The 11,973-nt window shown below is 39.3% G+C and overlaps 1 protein-coding gene across 6 annotated transcripts in view; it reads left to right on the plus strand.

The window, feature by feature from the left end:
• Positions 1–11,973, plus strand: part of Ttc27 (tetratricopeptide repeat domain 27) — a 213,366-nt gene that overhangs the window by 48,169 nt on the left and 153,224 nt on the right. For all 6 annotated transcript variants that reach the window (XM_023711274.1, XM_023711271.1, XM_023711272.1 and 3 more), the window contains one exon: positions 3,290–3,356. In XM_023711274.1, the coding sequence (XP_023567042.1) occupies positions 3,290–3,356 (67 nt within the window). The remainder of the gene's footprint in view (positions 1–3,289; positions 3,357–11,973) is intronic.

Raw genomic sequence — 11,973 nt, forward strand, 5'->3', positions numbered from 1 at the left:
GATTACAAGTGTGCGCCAACATGCCCAGCTTGCTATTCACTTTTTATTTTTATTTGTTTGGTACAGGGTCTCACTGCGCAGCTCAGACTTGTAGTGATCCTCCTGTGTCAGCCTCCCCAGTGCTGGGATTAGAGGAGTATGCCACCATGCCCAGTTTCGGGGCTGACAAAGCACCCAGGATTTGGGGGCCGGCACAGCATGAGGTACTGGCGAGCCAATGTGGGTCCTTGCACTTGCCAGGCAGGCAGTTAGATGGCTGAGCTATCTCCCACCTGGTATTTACATTTTTAAGGGATGGAATTAGTTTTTAATGCTGTACAGTCTTATGTGCAGTGGAAATCATTTTTCAAATCTCTTGTACTTTTCTTGTTGCTGAGGCAGAATACCCAACACCCAGAGGGTGGAAAGCTTTATTCAGATAGTAAAGGTTTATTTAGGTTTTATTTTGTAGAGGCTTCAGTCCACAGTTGGCTGTCTCCAAGGCAGGGTGGTGTGGCTGACGGGCATTGTGGAGGAGATGCAGTTCACGGTGGGCAGAAGGTAACACGGCAGCAAGGCTGACCGCAGCTCTTTCTCCTCCTGTCTCATCCAGGCCACTTAGGGCAGGCAGCACTCACATCCTTAGCCTACTGTCTTTGATCCTAACATCACATAAGGGATCAATTCCAGCATCACATACTGTAGATCTCGCCCCTTCTGAAGAAACCCCGCCTGTGGCTGCACGAGGCTTCCCAGGGTGGGGGTGGGGGCACCTATTCACAAGCTGTAGCAGTTTCTTTTCTATTTTGAAGTAATTTGAAAAGTGTTTCAAGGGGAGCTTTTGAGAATAAATTTCTGAATACATTAATGTGTTTCCAACAAGTAATAGCACTTATATGGCTACAATACTGCTATCAAAATCAGAAAATTAACATTCAGCTTTATTATTATTTAGCCAGGTATGGTGGTATATGTATGTGGTCCCAGCACTTGGGAGGCAGGGGCAGGAAGATCACCATAACTTCAAGACCCTGTCTCAAAAGACAGCAGCAACAACAACAACAGCAGCAACACAATAAAAACCACTTCCCCATCATTTAATTTTTAGACCCCGTTCTAATTTTCTCTGTTGTCCTAATGGCCTTTAGAGGAAATGATGCAGTCCAGGACCCATATATTCTGTTTAGTTGTTATGCATCTTTAGTCTTTGTCAATCTGTAATAGTTTTTATTTTTTGTTTTGCTTGACCTTTATGACCTTAACACTTGAAATTTACAAGCCAGTTATTTTTTAGACCTTCCCACAATGTGAACTTGTCTAATTTTGTTTAATGATTACATTTATTTTATACACTGTTAGCAGAGATCCCGAAGGAGCAAAGTTTAGTGGTTCCTGCTTCCTAGAAAGTAAAAAACATTTTGATTTGTTCTACTACTGGTGATACTAACTTTGCCTATGTACCATTCCGTGGTCATTTACCAGGCTTTTCCTATGTAATGTTATTTTGTTCTTTTCCTCTCATATAGGAACAGGTGGGGCCGGGGAGATGGCTCAGTAGAATAAGCACTTGCCTGGCAAGCACAAGGCCCTGAGCTCAATCCCTAGTTCCGCCAAAACAAAAACAAAAACACGAGTAACAGCATTTATAGGGCTGGGGAGATGGCTCAGTGGAATAAATGCTTCCCTGGCAAGCGCAAAGGTTTGAGTTCAATCCCTGGTTCCGCCAAAAAATAAAAATAAAAAACAAATCAGCCAACTCATTTAGGAACAGGTTTTCATTTATGCAAAAGTTGAATTCATTTCTGTAGTCCATTGTTTTATATGCTCAAGAGAGACCACACATAATGGGGTTCTATTTCTTAAGTCTGAGGCATTTGCCTGTCATATTATTTGATTCATGACAGAATTTATGTTTACCACAAAAAAGTATTTGCTCAGTTCATGACACATAATTTTTCAGTATAAATAGCTGCAACAGCGTTATAGAATTGAGATTTTTATGTGAGAGATAAAAATTTTATGTGAGAGAAGAACTTTGCTCTGTTTTGGATGATCTTTTATTTTGGAGTGGTTATTTTCAGTGCTGAAAAATAGAACCTAGGGCCTTTGCAGTGAGCTGAATTCCCAATCCGATTTTGAGACAGTGCCTTACCAAGCTGTTGAGTTGTCCAGGCTGAGCCTAAACTTGAAATCTTCCTGTCTCAGCCTCCCAAAGTGCTAGGGTTACAAGCATATTCCACCACACCCAACTTCTCTGTTTTTTTCTTTCTTTCTTTCTTTCTTTCTTTCTTTCTTTCTTTCTTTCTTTCTTTCTTTTTTTTTTCTAGCAGTAAAAATAGGCTTCTTTAAAGATTATGTATAAACATTTTATGTTTATTATAAAATCCTCAAGCAGTATTGAAAATTGAGAGGAAGTATTTTACAAGGTGATATCCTAGCCCCTGCACTTTTTCAGTATTTCCTTCTTTTGCCTCCTTAAAAGAATATTCTATCGTCTTGTGTTTGTCATTTTCTTGCCTTTAAAAATACTTAGCTTTTTGTTTTATATATCTATTTCAGTTTTCCCTTAGTAAGCTTTATGAAAGTGTTATTTTATGACATATGGTTTGCTTTTTTCCTCTCATTATTTTGTTTCTGTGATTCATGTAGTTATCTTTAGCTGCCATTAAATTTTCAGGGTAGCATTTCATTGGATGACTATATCACAATTTATCATTTTCCTTTGGACGTTTGGATTGTTTTCAGGTTTTTCCTATTACTAGCAGTATCACTGTGGATATTTATGTATGTCATGTCTGGTCCACCCATTCTTTAATTTCTTTGAATTGAGGCTCTGTGAATGTTTACTACACGAGACAGTGTCAAATTGTTTTTCAAAATGATTCTGCTAATTATACTTGCATCAACAGGATCTTAGAATTCCTAATGCTTGCTTCTTTGACAGCATCATAATTTTTACTTATCTAGTTGTTAAAGCAATACATTTTTATAGCATAAGTTTAATGAAAAGGAGCTGGCGCCACAATAACGCATTTGATTTTCTTTGCTGAATAGCACAGACTAGATTTCTTTTCTCTTAGCCTGATAAGTTATATTGGCATTAAGTGCTTCAACCACATTTCATTTGTATTTTATTACTTTTTATGCTTGGCTTTGGCAAACTCATTTCTATGTGTGTATATAATGGCATATTATACTTGCTACTCAAAGATATAAAATATAGCAGTTTATTTTTATTTTTAAAGTTATATTTCATTAGGTACAGGGTACAGTGTTTTAGAATTAATGCATTTCTTTTCTTAATTCAAAGCACAAATTTTCAAAAGAATAACCCAGTGCATAAATTAACTGAAGAGGAGCTGCTGGCATTTACATCAGTGAGTAATGTCTTTTTCCTTTCCGTTTTGCTCTTTTTCCTTGTAAATTATTTTGCCTCTGGTGTTTGCCTCTTGCCTCAGATTGCTCATGTTGAAACACTGCCACCTAAGGCAATTAGTGGGAAAAAGTCTCATCATTTAGTTTCCAAGCTGTGTGTTTCTCCCTGCTGATTTAAGCAGAACTGTTTTTTCTTTGTAGTTGCTAAGATCTGAAGGCAGTGACCTAATTTCTTTGTTCTTTTTTTTACATCCTAGGTTCTGTTTTATTATCTTGCACATAGTAGGTGCATATAGATATTTTTAAATGATTTTAAAAAATGACTTAAAGCCGGGTGTGGTGGCACATACCTGTAATCTCAGCACTTGGGAGGCTGACGCAGGAGGATCGCTATGAGTTGAGGCCAGTCCGAGCTACATAGTGAATTCAAGGCCAGCCTGAACTATGTAGTGAGACCCTGTCTTAAAAAAAGTAACAGCTGAGGTCATGCATGCCCCTGAGGATAGTGGCTGCCTTGTTGTGAAGAGGGCCACGATGTGAGTGGGAGAGGAGGGCTTGTAGAGATCAGGGAAGATGGTGCTGAGGGCGTGGGACTGCTCATGAGCATTTAGCAAAGTAGAGTGGTCAGGTGAGAAATGTGGATGGAGAAGATGCTGTGGGATTTGATAGACTTTGTTTCTGAGATGTTGCAGTGCAATGCTCTCTTCTATTGTGGTTTCAGAGGACTATGCAAACAGCGACCTCATTCTAGAGGAAGAGAATTAAGGAGATAATTGGGGTACAAGAAAATAGAAATTATGAAGCCCACAGTTGGAGAAGGTTGGCAGTAAAAAGGAAAGATGGAATAATAGATGTTTGAGGATTCAACTGTAAAGAAATAACAGCAAGCTTAGCATGGTGGCACAATGAACTATGATCCCAGTAGTCTGGGAAGTTGAGGCAGGAGGATCAGTAGTTCGAGTGCAGCCGTGGCAGCTTAGCAAGACCCTCTCTCTCATCCAAGTACTGTCCAGGCCCAGCTCCACTCAGCTTCTGAGATCAGATGAGATCGGGTGCGTTCAGGGTGGTTTGGCCGAGATGTAAGATTCTTTCCCAATCAAACTAGTAAAAAGGGCTGAGGATGTAGCTCAGTGCAAAGACCTGGGTACAGATCCTAGGGCAGGGTGGTAGAGAAGGAGGGATCACTTAGCTCTTTCTGGTTTTATGAGTTAAAAAGTAAGAATAGATGTGTTTCTTAATGAGGACAGGTTCTTTAGCATGTCTCTTTTTCAAAGGCATTTTTATTATCATAGAAATTAGAATTCTGATGTTTTTGTTATTTTTTGGGTAAGGTGAAAGAAAGGACATTTATTTGGTAGAAAAGCTAGCTTTTTTGAGCTTTAATGTAAATTTTGCAAATTACTGTTTCCTACCCACCCTCTTGGACCTTGTTATATGTTAGTTACTGAGTCCTCTGGGTGCCTATTTTATTTTCCCACTTCAGTATTCTTAGAAATCTTGGATGTATATCTTTATATTATATGTGTTTTAGGTAACTGTGTAGAAATGTCCCTACTTATTCATTACATATGCTAAAAGGAATTTGGCAAGTAAAGCGGTAAAATTATTTTAAAAGCATATAAAAGACTTATGTATACTTCTTTTGTTCATTCCGTGAATAGCTCTTAAACTTAATATATATGGGCTTTGTGATGATCATTGGAGATACATCAGACAGTCTTTTCCATTCCAGAGTTTACATCAATTTTCATTCTTGTGGGGAAGTCAGGCAGTAGACAAAGAAAAATTGATATTCAGTAGAATTGCTAAGGAGGACAGTAGAGCAGTCAGAGGTTCAGAATGGGCTGGGTGCTGCTGATTCAGACAGGAGAGCCTGGGCATATCTCAGTGGGCGGTGATGCTGAGCACAGGTCTTCCTACAGTGGTAGGAAACAGGGTCATGGGTGGTTGTGAGCTTGTGTCACAAGTATAGGGAAGTGTGGAGCTGCAGGAGGGCAAGTGTCTAGGAAACAGATGGCCTGGAGTCTTGGGTTTCTGCTGAGGTAAACGTGAACATGGTGCATGTGAAGTGTTCCTGTGGTCTCCATGGGAGCATGATTCACGCTAGCAGCTTCTTGGGACTGGCTTCCCAAGCACTTCCTTGTATTATGGATATTATCCACAGTTAGCCCAAGAAGCACTTGAATACTTCATATCTGTTTACTATTTTTTAGCACTTCTTGTGGACAAGGGTATCTTTCTTTTCTTTAAGCCTTTTTTTTTAACCTATTCTTGTTCCTCTGGACTGTGACATACTTTTGCAAGCATTAGCTGGCAATTTCTGATGTTAGTGAACTTATCATTCCCAGCTTGCAGTGAAGGTCATGAATTCAAATTCCAAGGGCTTTATGTTGCACAGTTTTCTTCTCTTTTCTAGCTCTCTACCAGTCACTCCAACCTAAGGAATAATCTGTTTTTGATGGAAAGCTTTTTATTTGTAAAGTGACTTGTACTGTCAGGCCTACCTTTTCTAAAGAGGTGAATTTGTTAATGTCAAGCAAATCTTTCATTTCTAAGAAGTAGGACAAAATTGTCCTACTACTTTATGCTTCTGGCCTAAATGAAGCATAGAATATACCAGAGAAACCCAGACCTGTCCTGTTGGCTCTTCTTTTATTTGCCAGTCCTGCTTACCCCTTCTCGCCACGATACTGAAGTGGACAGGACAATGAAGTAGAACTGGCTCCTCGTTTCAGTGAAGAAAGAAACCTTATGCAGCTAGCCCTGTGTATTCGTAGGTTCTATCAATCATGCTATAACATTTTTCAAAAGGTATTTTGCTGTACTGAACACATACAAACTTTTTCACTTGTCATTCTCCAAACTGTACAGTGTAACAATTATTTACATAGCGCTTGCATTATATTAGGTATTATAAGCCACATAGTCCTGATTTACAGCATACAGAAGAAGAATGTAGGTTAAATGCAAATGTTGTGGTTGAGCATTGTGGTGCATACCTGTAATCCCAGCACTTAAGAGGCTGATGCAGGAGGATCCCTTTGAGTTCGAGGCCAGCTGGGGCTACAAGATGAGTTCAAGGTCAGCCTGAGCTGCATTGTGAGACCCTATGTCAAAAAGATGAAAAAAAAAAATGCTGTGGCATTTTATGTAAGGGGTTTGTGCATCTTGGATTTTGGTATTTTCATGGTGTGCTAGACCACTTCAGTCCCCATAGATACTAAGAATTGTATCCTGTTAAACTTGAAAAGTATTTGAGACAAGAGGGACCCTTTGTAGGTACCACACTACTTCTGACTTCCTAAACTTTTTTCTGGCCAGGGTCACTTTTTTTTTTTTTTTTTTTTGTGGTACTGGGGATCGCACTCAGGACCCTGTGCTTGCCGGGCAGGCACTTATTCTACTGAGCTATCTCCCCAGCCCCAGAGTCACTTTTTGGCTTATAATTATGTATTTGTCTTTCCTTCACCAGAATATAAACTCCTAGTGTCAGAGACTTGGCTCTTCTTCTCTGGGTACTCTCTGTGGCCTAGTACAGTGCTTGAATGCTTTATTCCTAGCTGTTGCTCAAAAAGTGTACATACTGTAATCCCAGTGCTTGGGAGGCTGAAAACAAGAGAATCACTGAGTCCTATCTGCATAGTAAGACCCTGTAAACCCTGTAGTAAATGCATAAAAGAAAAAGCATATATAGAATAGGAGAATAGGTTGCAGTGTGTTACAGCCTCAGGACAGGACTGATTGTGGACTTGCAGCTGCATTGCTCTGCATTGCTGGCCATTAGTTCCATGGCTTATGTAGCACTACATCACTGTAAGGATGGCCACTTGTGCACTTGATACTGTCCTCTTCTGTCAAAGGGGGCAGGGTGATATGTTTCTCCTTCAACACCAAAAATTTCTTTTTTTTTTTTTTCTCCGAATGCCTTCAGGGCAGGTTTGGCTGGCTTCAGTTGTGGGCTCGAACCACAGCAACCTGAGCTTGACAGCTTTGTTGAAGCAGTCACTTAAAGAACTGAGCTAAGGGGCAGGCCCCCCAAAAATTTCCTTTGAGGATCCAATTTCAGGGTGCATACAAAAGTGCTCTGTAGTAGGAAGGCACTGGTGTGCTCCATACTCAGTGATGAGCAGGGCTGTTTGATGCGTAGTTTGTACCAGAGTATTCTTAATTCCAAGCAGCTTAAATGAAGAGTACCTGTTTGGAATGGGATGTCAAGGATGATAAAGAACAGGGAAGAAATCTTGCTGGCTGTTGTTTCTCTGCTGTGATAGCAGCTTGATGAACAGAGACTGGAGTCTGGAACTGTTGCAGCTGTGAGCGAGGTGTCTTCCTCCATTGATAGAGCAGCAAATACTGGAAGCCTTTTTCTTGGTACCAGAGATCAAACTCAGGACCTTGTGCTTGCCAGGCAGGCACTTATGCCACTGAGCTATCTTCTTGCCCTTGGAAGTCTTAATATCCATGAAATTGTAAGCCTGGGGAGAGTTGGGTACCATTAGCATTGGGCATTGGGTAAGTCCGTATTGAGTAACAAATGGCTATCTTATTGATCCTGAATTTTGTTCAGCTTTTTTTAAATTTCCTAAAGTTTGCTGAAATAATAGTGAACTCTCTTAGGGAAATTTTTGCTAGTGTTTTCATGTTACTGTGGGATGTGAATATATATGTGAAGTACGTTGAAAAATGTTTTAATTTTATAAAGTCAGAAGGGAATAGCTTTACTCATTTAAGATTGTTAATATGCAGTACTATTCATGAGAAAGTATATCTACATATCTCAGGAAAACTGAGTCCTAAGAAATAATTTTAAAAAAAGGAGCCCATATTGTTTTAGAGAATGATTTATGTTATATTGGCCATATAATTTAAAATTAGCTGTGATATCTGAGTTATTTCCTGTCAGATGAGCCAAGTCAGTGATGTATAGTAATGTTTTTAATTTTCTTTCATTGTTGAAAATGAGAACAATTTAGTTAATTCATACAGGTGTTTCAGTTTTCATTGGCAAAATTTAAGTGTGAATGGATTCTGGCAGCTTTCTTTCTGTCTTCCTCCCTGAAGCCCCAAGGTCTTTATAAATGAAAGAAGGAAAAGTCCTTTTGAATTTTCGTGTTGTATTGTGTGGATTTTTTTTTTAACATGACAACTGAAGCAGTCCATTTACATATTATAATTGATATGTATTTGCTTATGTTTGCCATGTTGTTTTCCTGCTGTTGGTGCTTTTCTTATATATAATTGTTTGCCTTGTTTAGTGGGTTCTTTCTGTTGTTCTTTGAGTTGTGGTGAGACAGGGTCTTGCTTTATACGTCAGGCACGCCTTGAACTCACTTTGTAGCTGGCCTCAAACTCATGGCAATCCTTCTGCCTCCGCCTCCCAAGTGTGGGATTATGGAAGTGTACCATCACACCTTCCTCCAAAAATTAGAGTTTTTCTGACTCATAATGTACAACAGCTAGCTGTGTGTGGAATGTCTAAAGAAATACAGGATATAATCATGAAGATGAACAATTTATATTGGTTATTAAACTTTTATAATTTGGGAAAGGAAATGTAAACTTGAGAAATAATTTGAAACTAACAAATAGAGTTAAAAATGCTGAACTTGTATTTATTTATTTATTTATTTACTTACTTATTTTTTTTGCTCCCACTGCCTTCAGGGCAGGTTTGGCTAGCTTGAGTTGTGGGGATCGAACCCCAGCAACCTGAGCCTGACTGCTTTGTTGAAGCAGCCACTGAAAGAACTGAGCTAAGGGGCAGGTCCCCTGAACTTGTATTTAATCTCTTCAGTTTGTTATGCATTGTGGGAGTTTCAGAAATTCCATTCTCAGAAATGTCCCTCAGTAGCCCCGCATGGTAGGCACAGCTATAATCCAAGCATTGTGAGAGGCTCAGGTAGCATCACAAATGCGGGTTCAGCCAGATCAATTTAGCAATTTAGGGAGAGACCCTGGCTTCAGATGTCTGTTAGGCAAAGGGCTTGGATGGTAACAAGGGCCCTGAGTTCAATCTTCAGTGCCACAAAAGATAAAAGCAAAAATGAAAACCAAAGTAAAGAAAAACAGTTGGGCATGATGGCACACGCCTGTCTTCCGCAGTGCTCGGGAGGCTGAGGCAGTAGGATCATTGAGAGTTGAGGCCAGCCTGGGCTACATAGTGAGTTCAAGACTAGCCTAAACTATGTAGGAGACCCCATTTCAAAACACCCAAACCAAACAACAACAAAAAAACCCAAAGTAAAACACAAACAAAAAAACCTCAGAAATATACCTAAATTAAGTTGTTTCATCAGTATCAATACACACATATAAGTGTCTAAAAGTTGTCTCAGAAAATAACACCCCACAAATGGATTTAATTGTGTACATTTTAAAAAGAATGTTACTATCATTTATTGGGCTGATGAGCAGAATGATGAGCAGAATTCATACAGTGAAAAGGAAAGAGTGGCTGGGGAGATGGCTCAGTGGAATAAGCGCTTCCCTGGCAAGTGCAAGGGCCTGAGTTCAATCCACGGTTCCGCCAAAAGAAAAAAAAAAAATAAATAAAGGAAAGAGTGTTAAACAAGAAAAGCCTCTTAGTAAGGTATGCAGTCCTCCAGAGAGAAATATACAGGATTTACAGCTAAGATGATTAATGTATGTGATGTTAAGGAGTTCCACACAAATGCATGGCTTTGTGGTTCTGGTGTTGGCTGTCACTGAATCTAAAGCTCTTAAGATTATGAATTAGCACAGTATTAAAGCATGAAAAAGGGCCGGCAATGAGTCCAGGCATGGTGGTGCATGCCTGTAATCCCAGCACTGGGGAGGCTAAAAACAGGAGGATCAGTACAAGTCTGAGCTGTGTAGTGAGACCCTGTGCCAAATACATAAAATGAAAAACAAATAAACAAATATGAAAAGACAGTGAGGCAGCTCATAAATTCTCTGTGGGTCCATTTTCCTTGGCAGTGGGAAAGGTGACTCTAGCAGTGCCAGTGAACTGGCTGTTCTTTTTTGAAGTAACCCAGGGACTAACAGATTGATTTCTGTCTTGTCCTTGTGAAAATTTGCTTAGCAGAGAAAAGAGCTTCAAAAGCATTATTATAGTAGCAGAATCTCTAGCATCTCAGGATTTACTGAGCTAGCATGATACTAGACAGTGTGGAAGAAATAAAGGTACAAAACATTGGAATTGCCCTCATGGAACTTTTAATTTAGCCCAGATCAGATAAATTCATAAGTGTACTTTCCAATATTGGGCAGGTTGAGCTATAAGTTGATAGTACAGAGAAAGAAATCTAGTTGCTAAGAAAGGAATAAAATGTTCAGGACTGAGAAGTCAAAGAAAGCTTTGTTCATTTGGAAAGGATTTGAGTCAGAGCCTGAAGTAGATGGGATTTTGATGGAGCAATTCAGCAGGACAAAGGCAAGGGCATGGGCAAATGTAAACTCCCTTAGGGTTCTTCAGCTGTGTGGCAAGATTTGTTTAGATCGTAGTGAGGGTTAGGGAAAAGTAGTTTGAGACTGGTTTTAAATGGTTCATAGAACAAGGACAAATGATTTTTGTATCAGTGTTCCATTTCAGCTGGGAAGAATTTATAGGTTTTTTTTTTTTTTTTTTTTTTTTTTTTTTTTTTTTTTTTTTTGTCATACCAAGGATTAAACTCAGGACATTGCATTTGCCAGGCAGGTGCTTATGCTGCCGAGCCATCTCCCCAGCCCCAAGACTTTGTATCTTAAAGTTAGAATTTTTTATTTTTTATTTATTTTTTGTTTTTGTTTTTTGAGACCAGGTCTTACTATGTAGTTCAGGCTGACTCTGAACTCATTGTGGAGCCCAGGACGGTCTCCAACTTAAGGTGAGTCTCTGCCTCAGTCTCCAGAGTGCTGGGATTACAGGGGCCCAGCTAAAGTTGGAATTTTAAACCTGTAATCATTTGGTATTGGTTTTAAAAATGAATGCTCTTTTAAGTATTGTCCATCAGTTAAAAGGAAACTATTCTGCTTCTAACAGTGTTTGTTCCTTGCTTTGTAAGGTCAGCCTGACCTGGGTGAGCATTAGCCAGTTTGGCTAAAGTGTTACCAGACAGTTATGCAGCCACCAGCAGAGCCTTGACCTGGTTTTGATTCAGGGAAGAGCAGCTATCTGAAAGCTGCTTCATGCAGACTGGTGTCTGTCATAGTAACGTTTCAAAGATAGTTATTTGACGTGAAGCAATAAGAGCGAAAAAGAATTTTTTTTTTCTTTTTTTTTAAATAGAAACAATACTCCAGATATTTTTAGTTGGTAGCACAAACTTTCCTGCTGTTTTTTTTCTGGGCTGTGATGGTAGTCTGCAGAGAGAGCGTAGTCTGCAGAGAGAGGGAAATCATTAAAATTTATGTATACTTATATGGAAGAGAGAAGAGAAATTGTCCTCAGATGCGTAGTCTGCAGAGAGAGGGAAATCATTAAAATTTATGTATACTTATATGGAAGAGAGAAGAGAAATTGTCCTCAGATGCAAACTTTTTAACATGGGTTACATGGTGCCCATTGCCTTCTTTTCTGGCTGTTATTGGAGTTTGCTCAGATGTTCTTGTTTGCGCATTACCCGCTCTAGTGAAATATCTTTTTTTTTTTTTTTGTGG

This window comes from Octodon degus, unplaced genomic scaffold (assembly GCF_000260255.1).
Source record: "Octodon degus isolate 3935 unplaced genomic scaffold, OctDeg1.0 scaffold00020, whole genome shotgun sequence".
In the NCBI taxonomy this organism is placed as follows: domain Eukaryota; kingdom Metazoa; phylum Chordata; class Mammalia; order Rodentia; family Octodontidae; genus Octodon; species Octodon degus.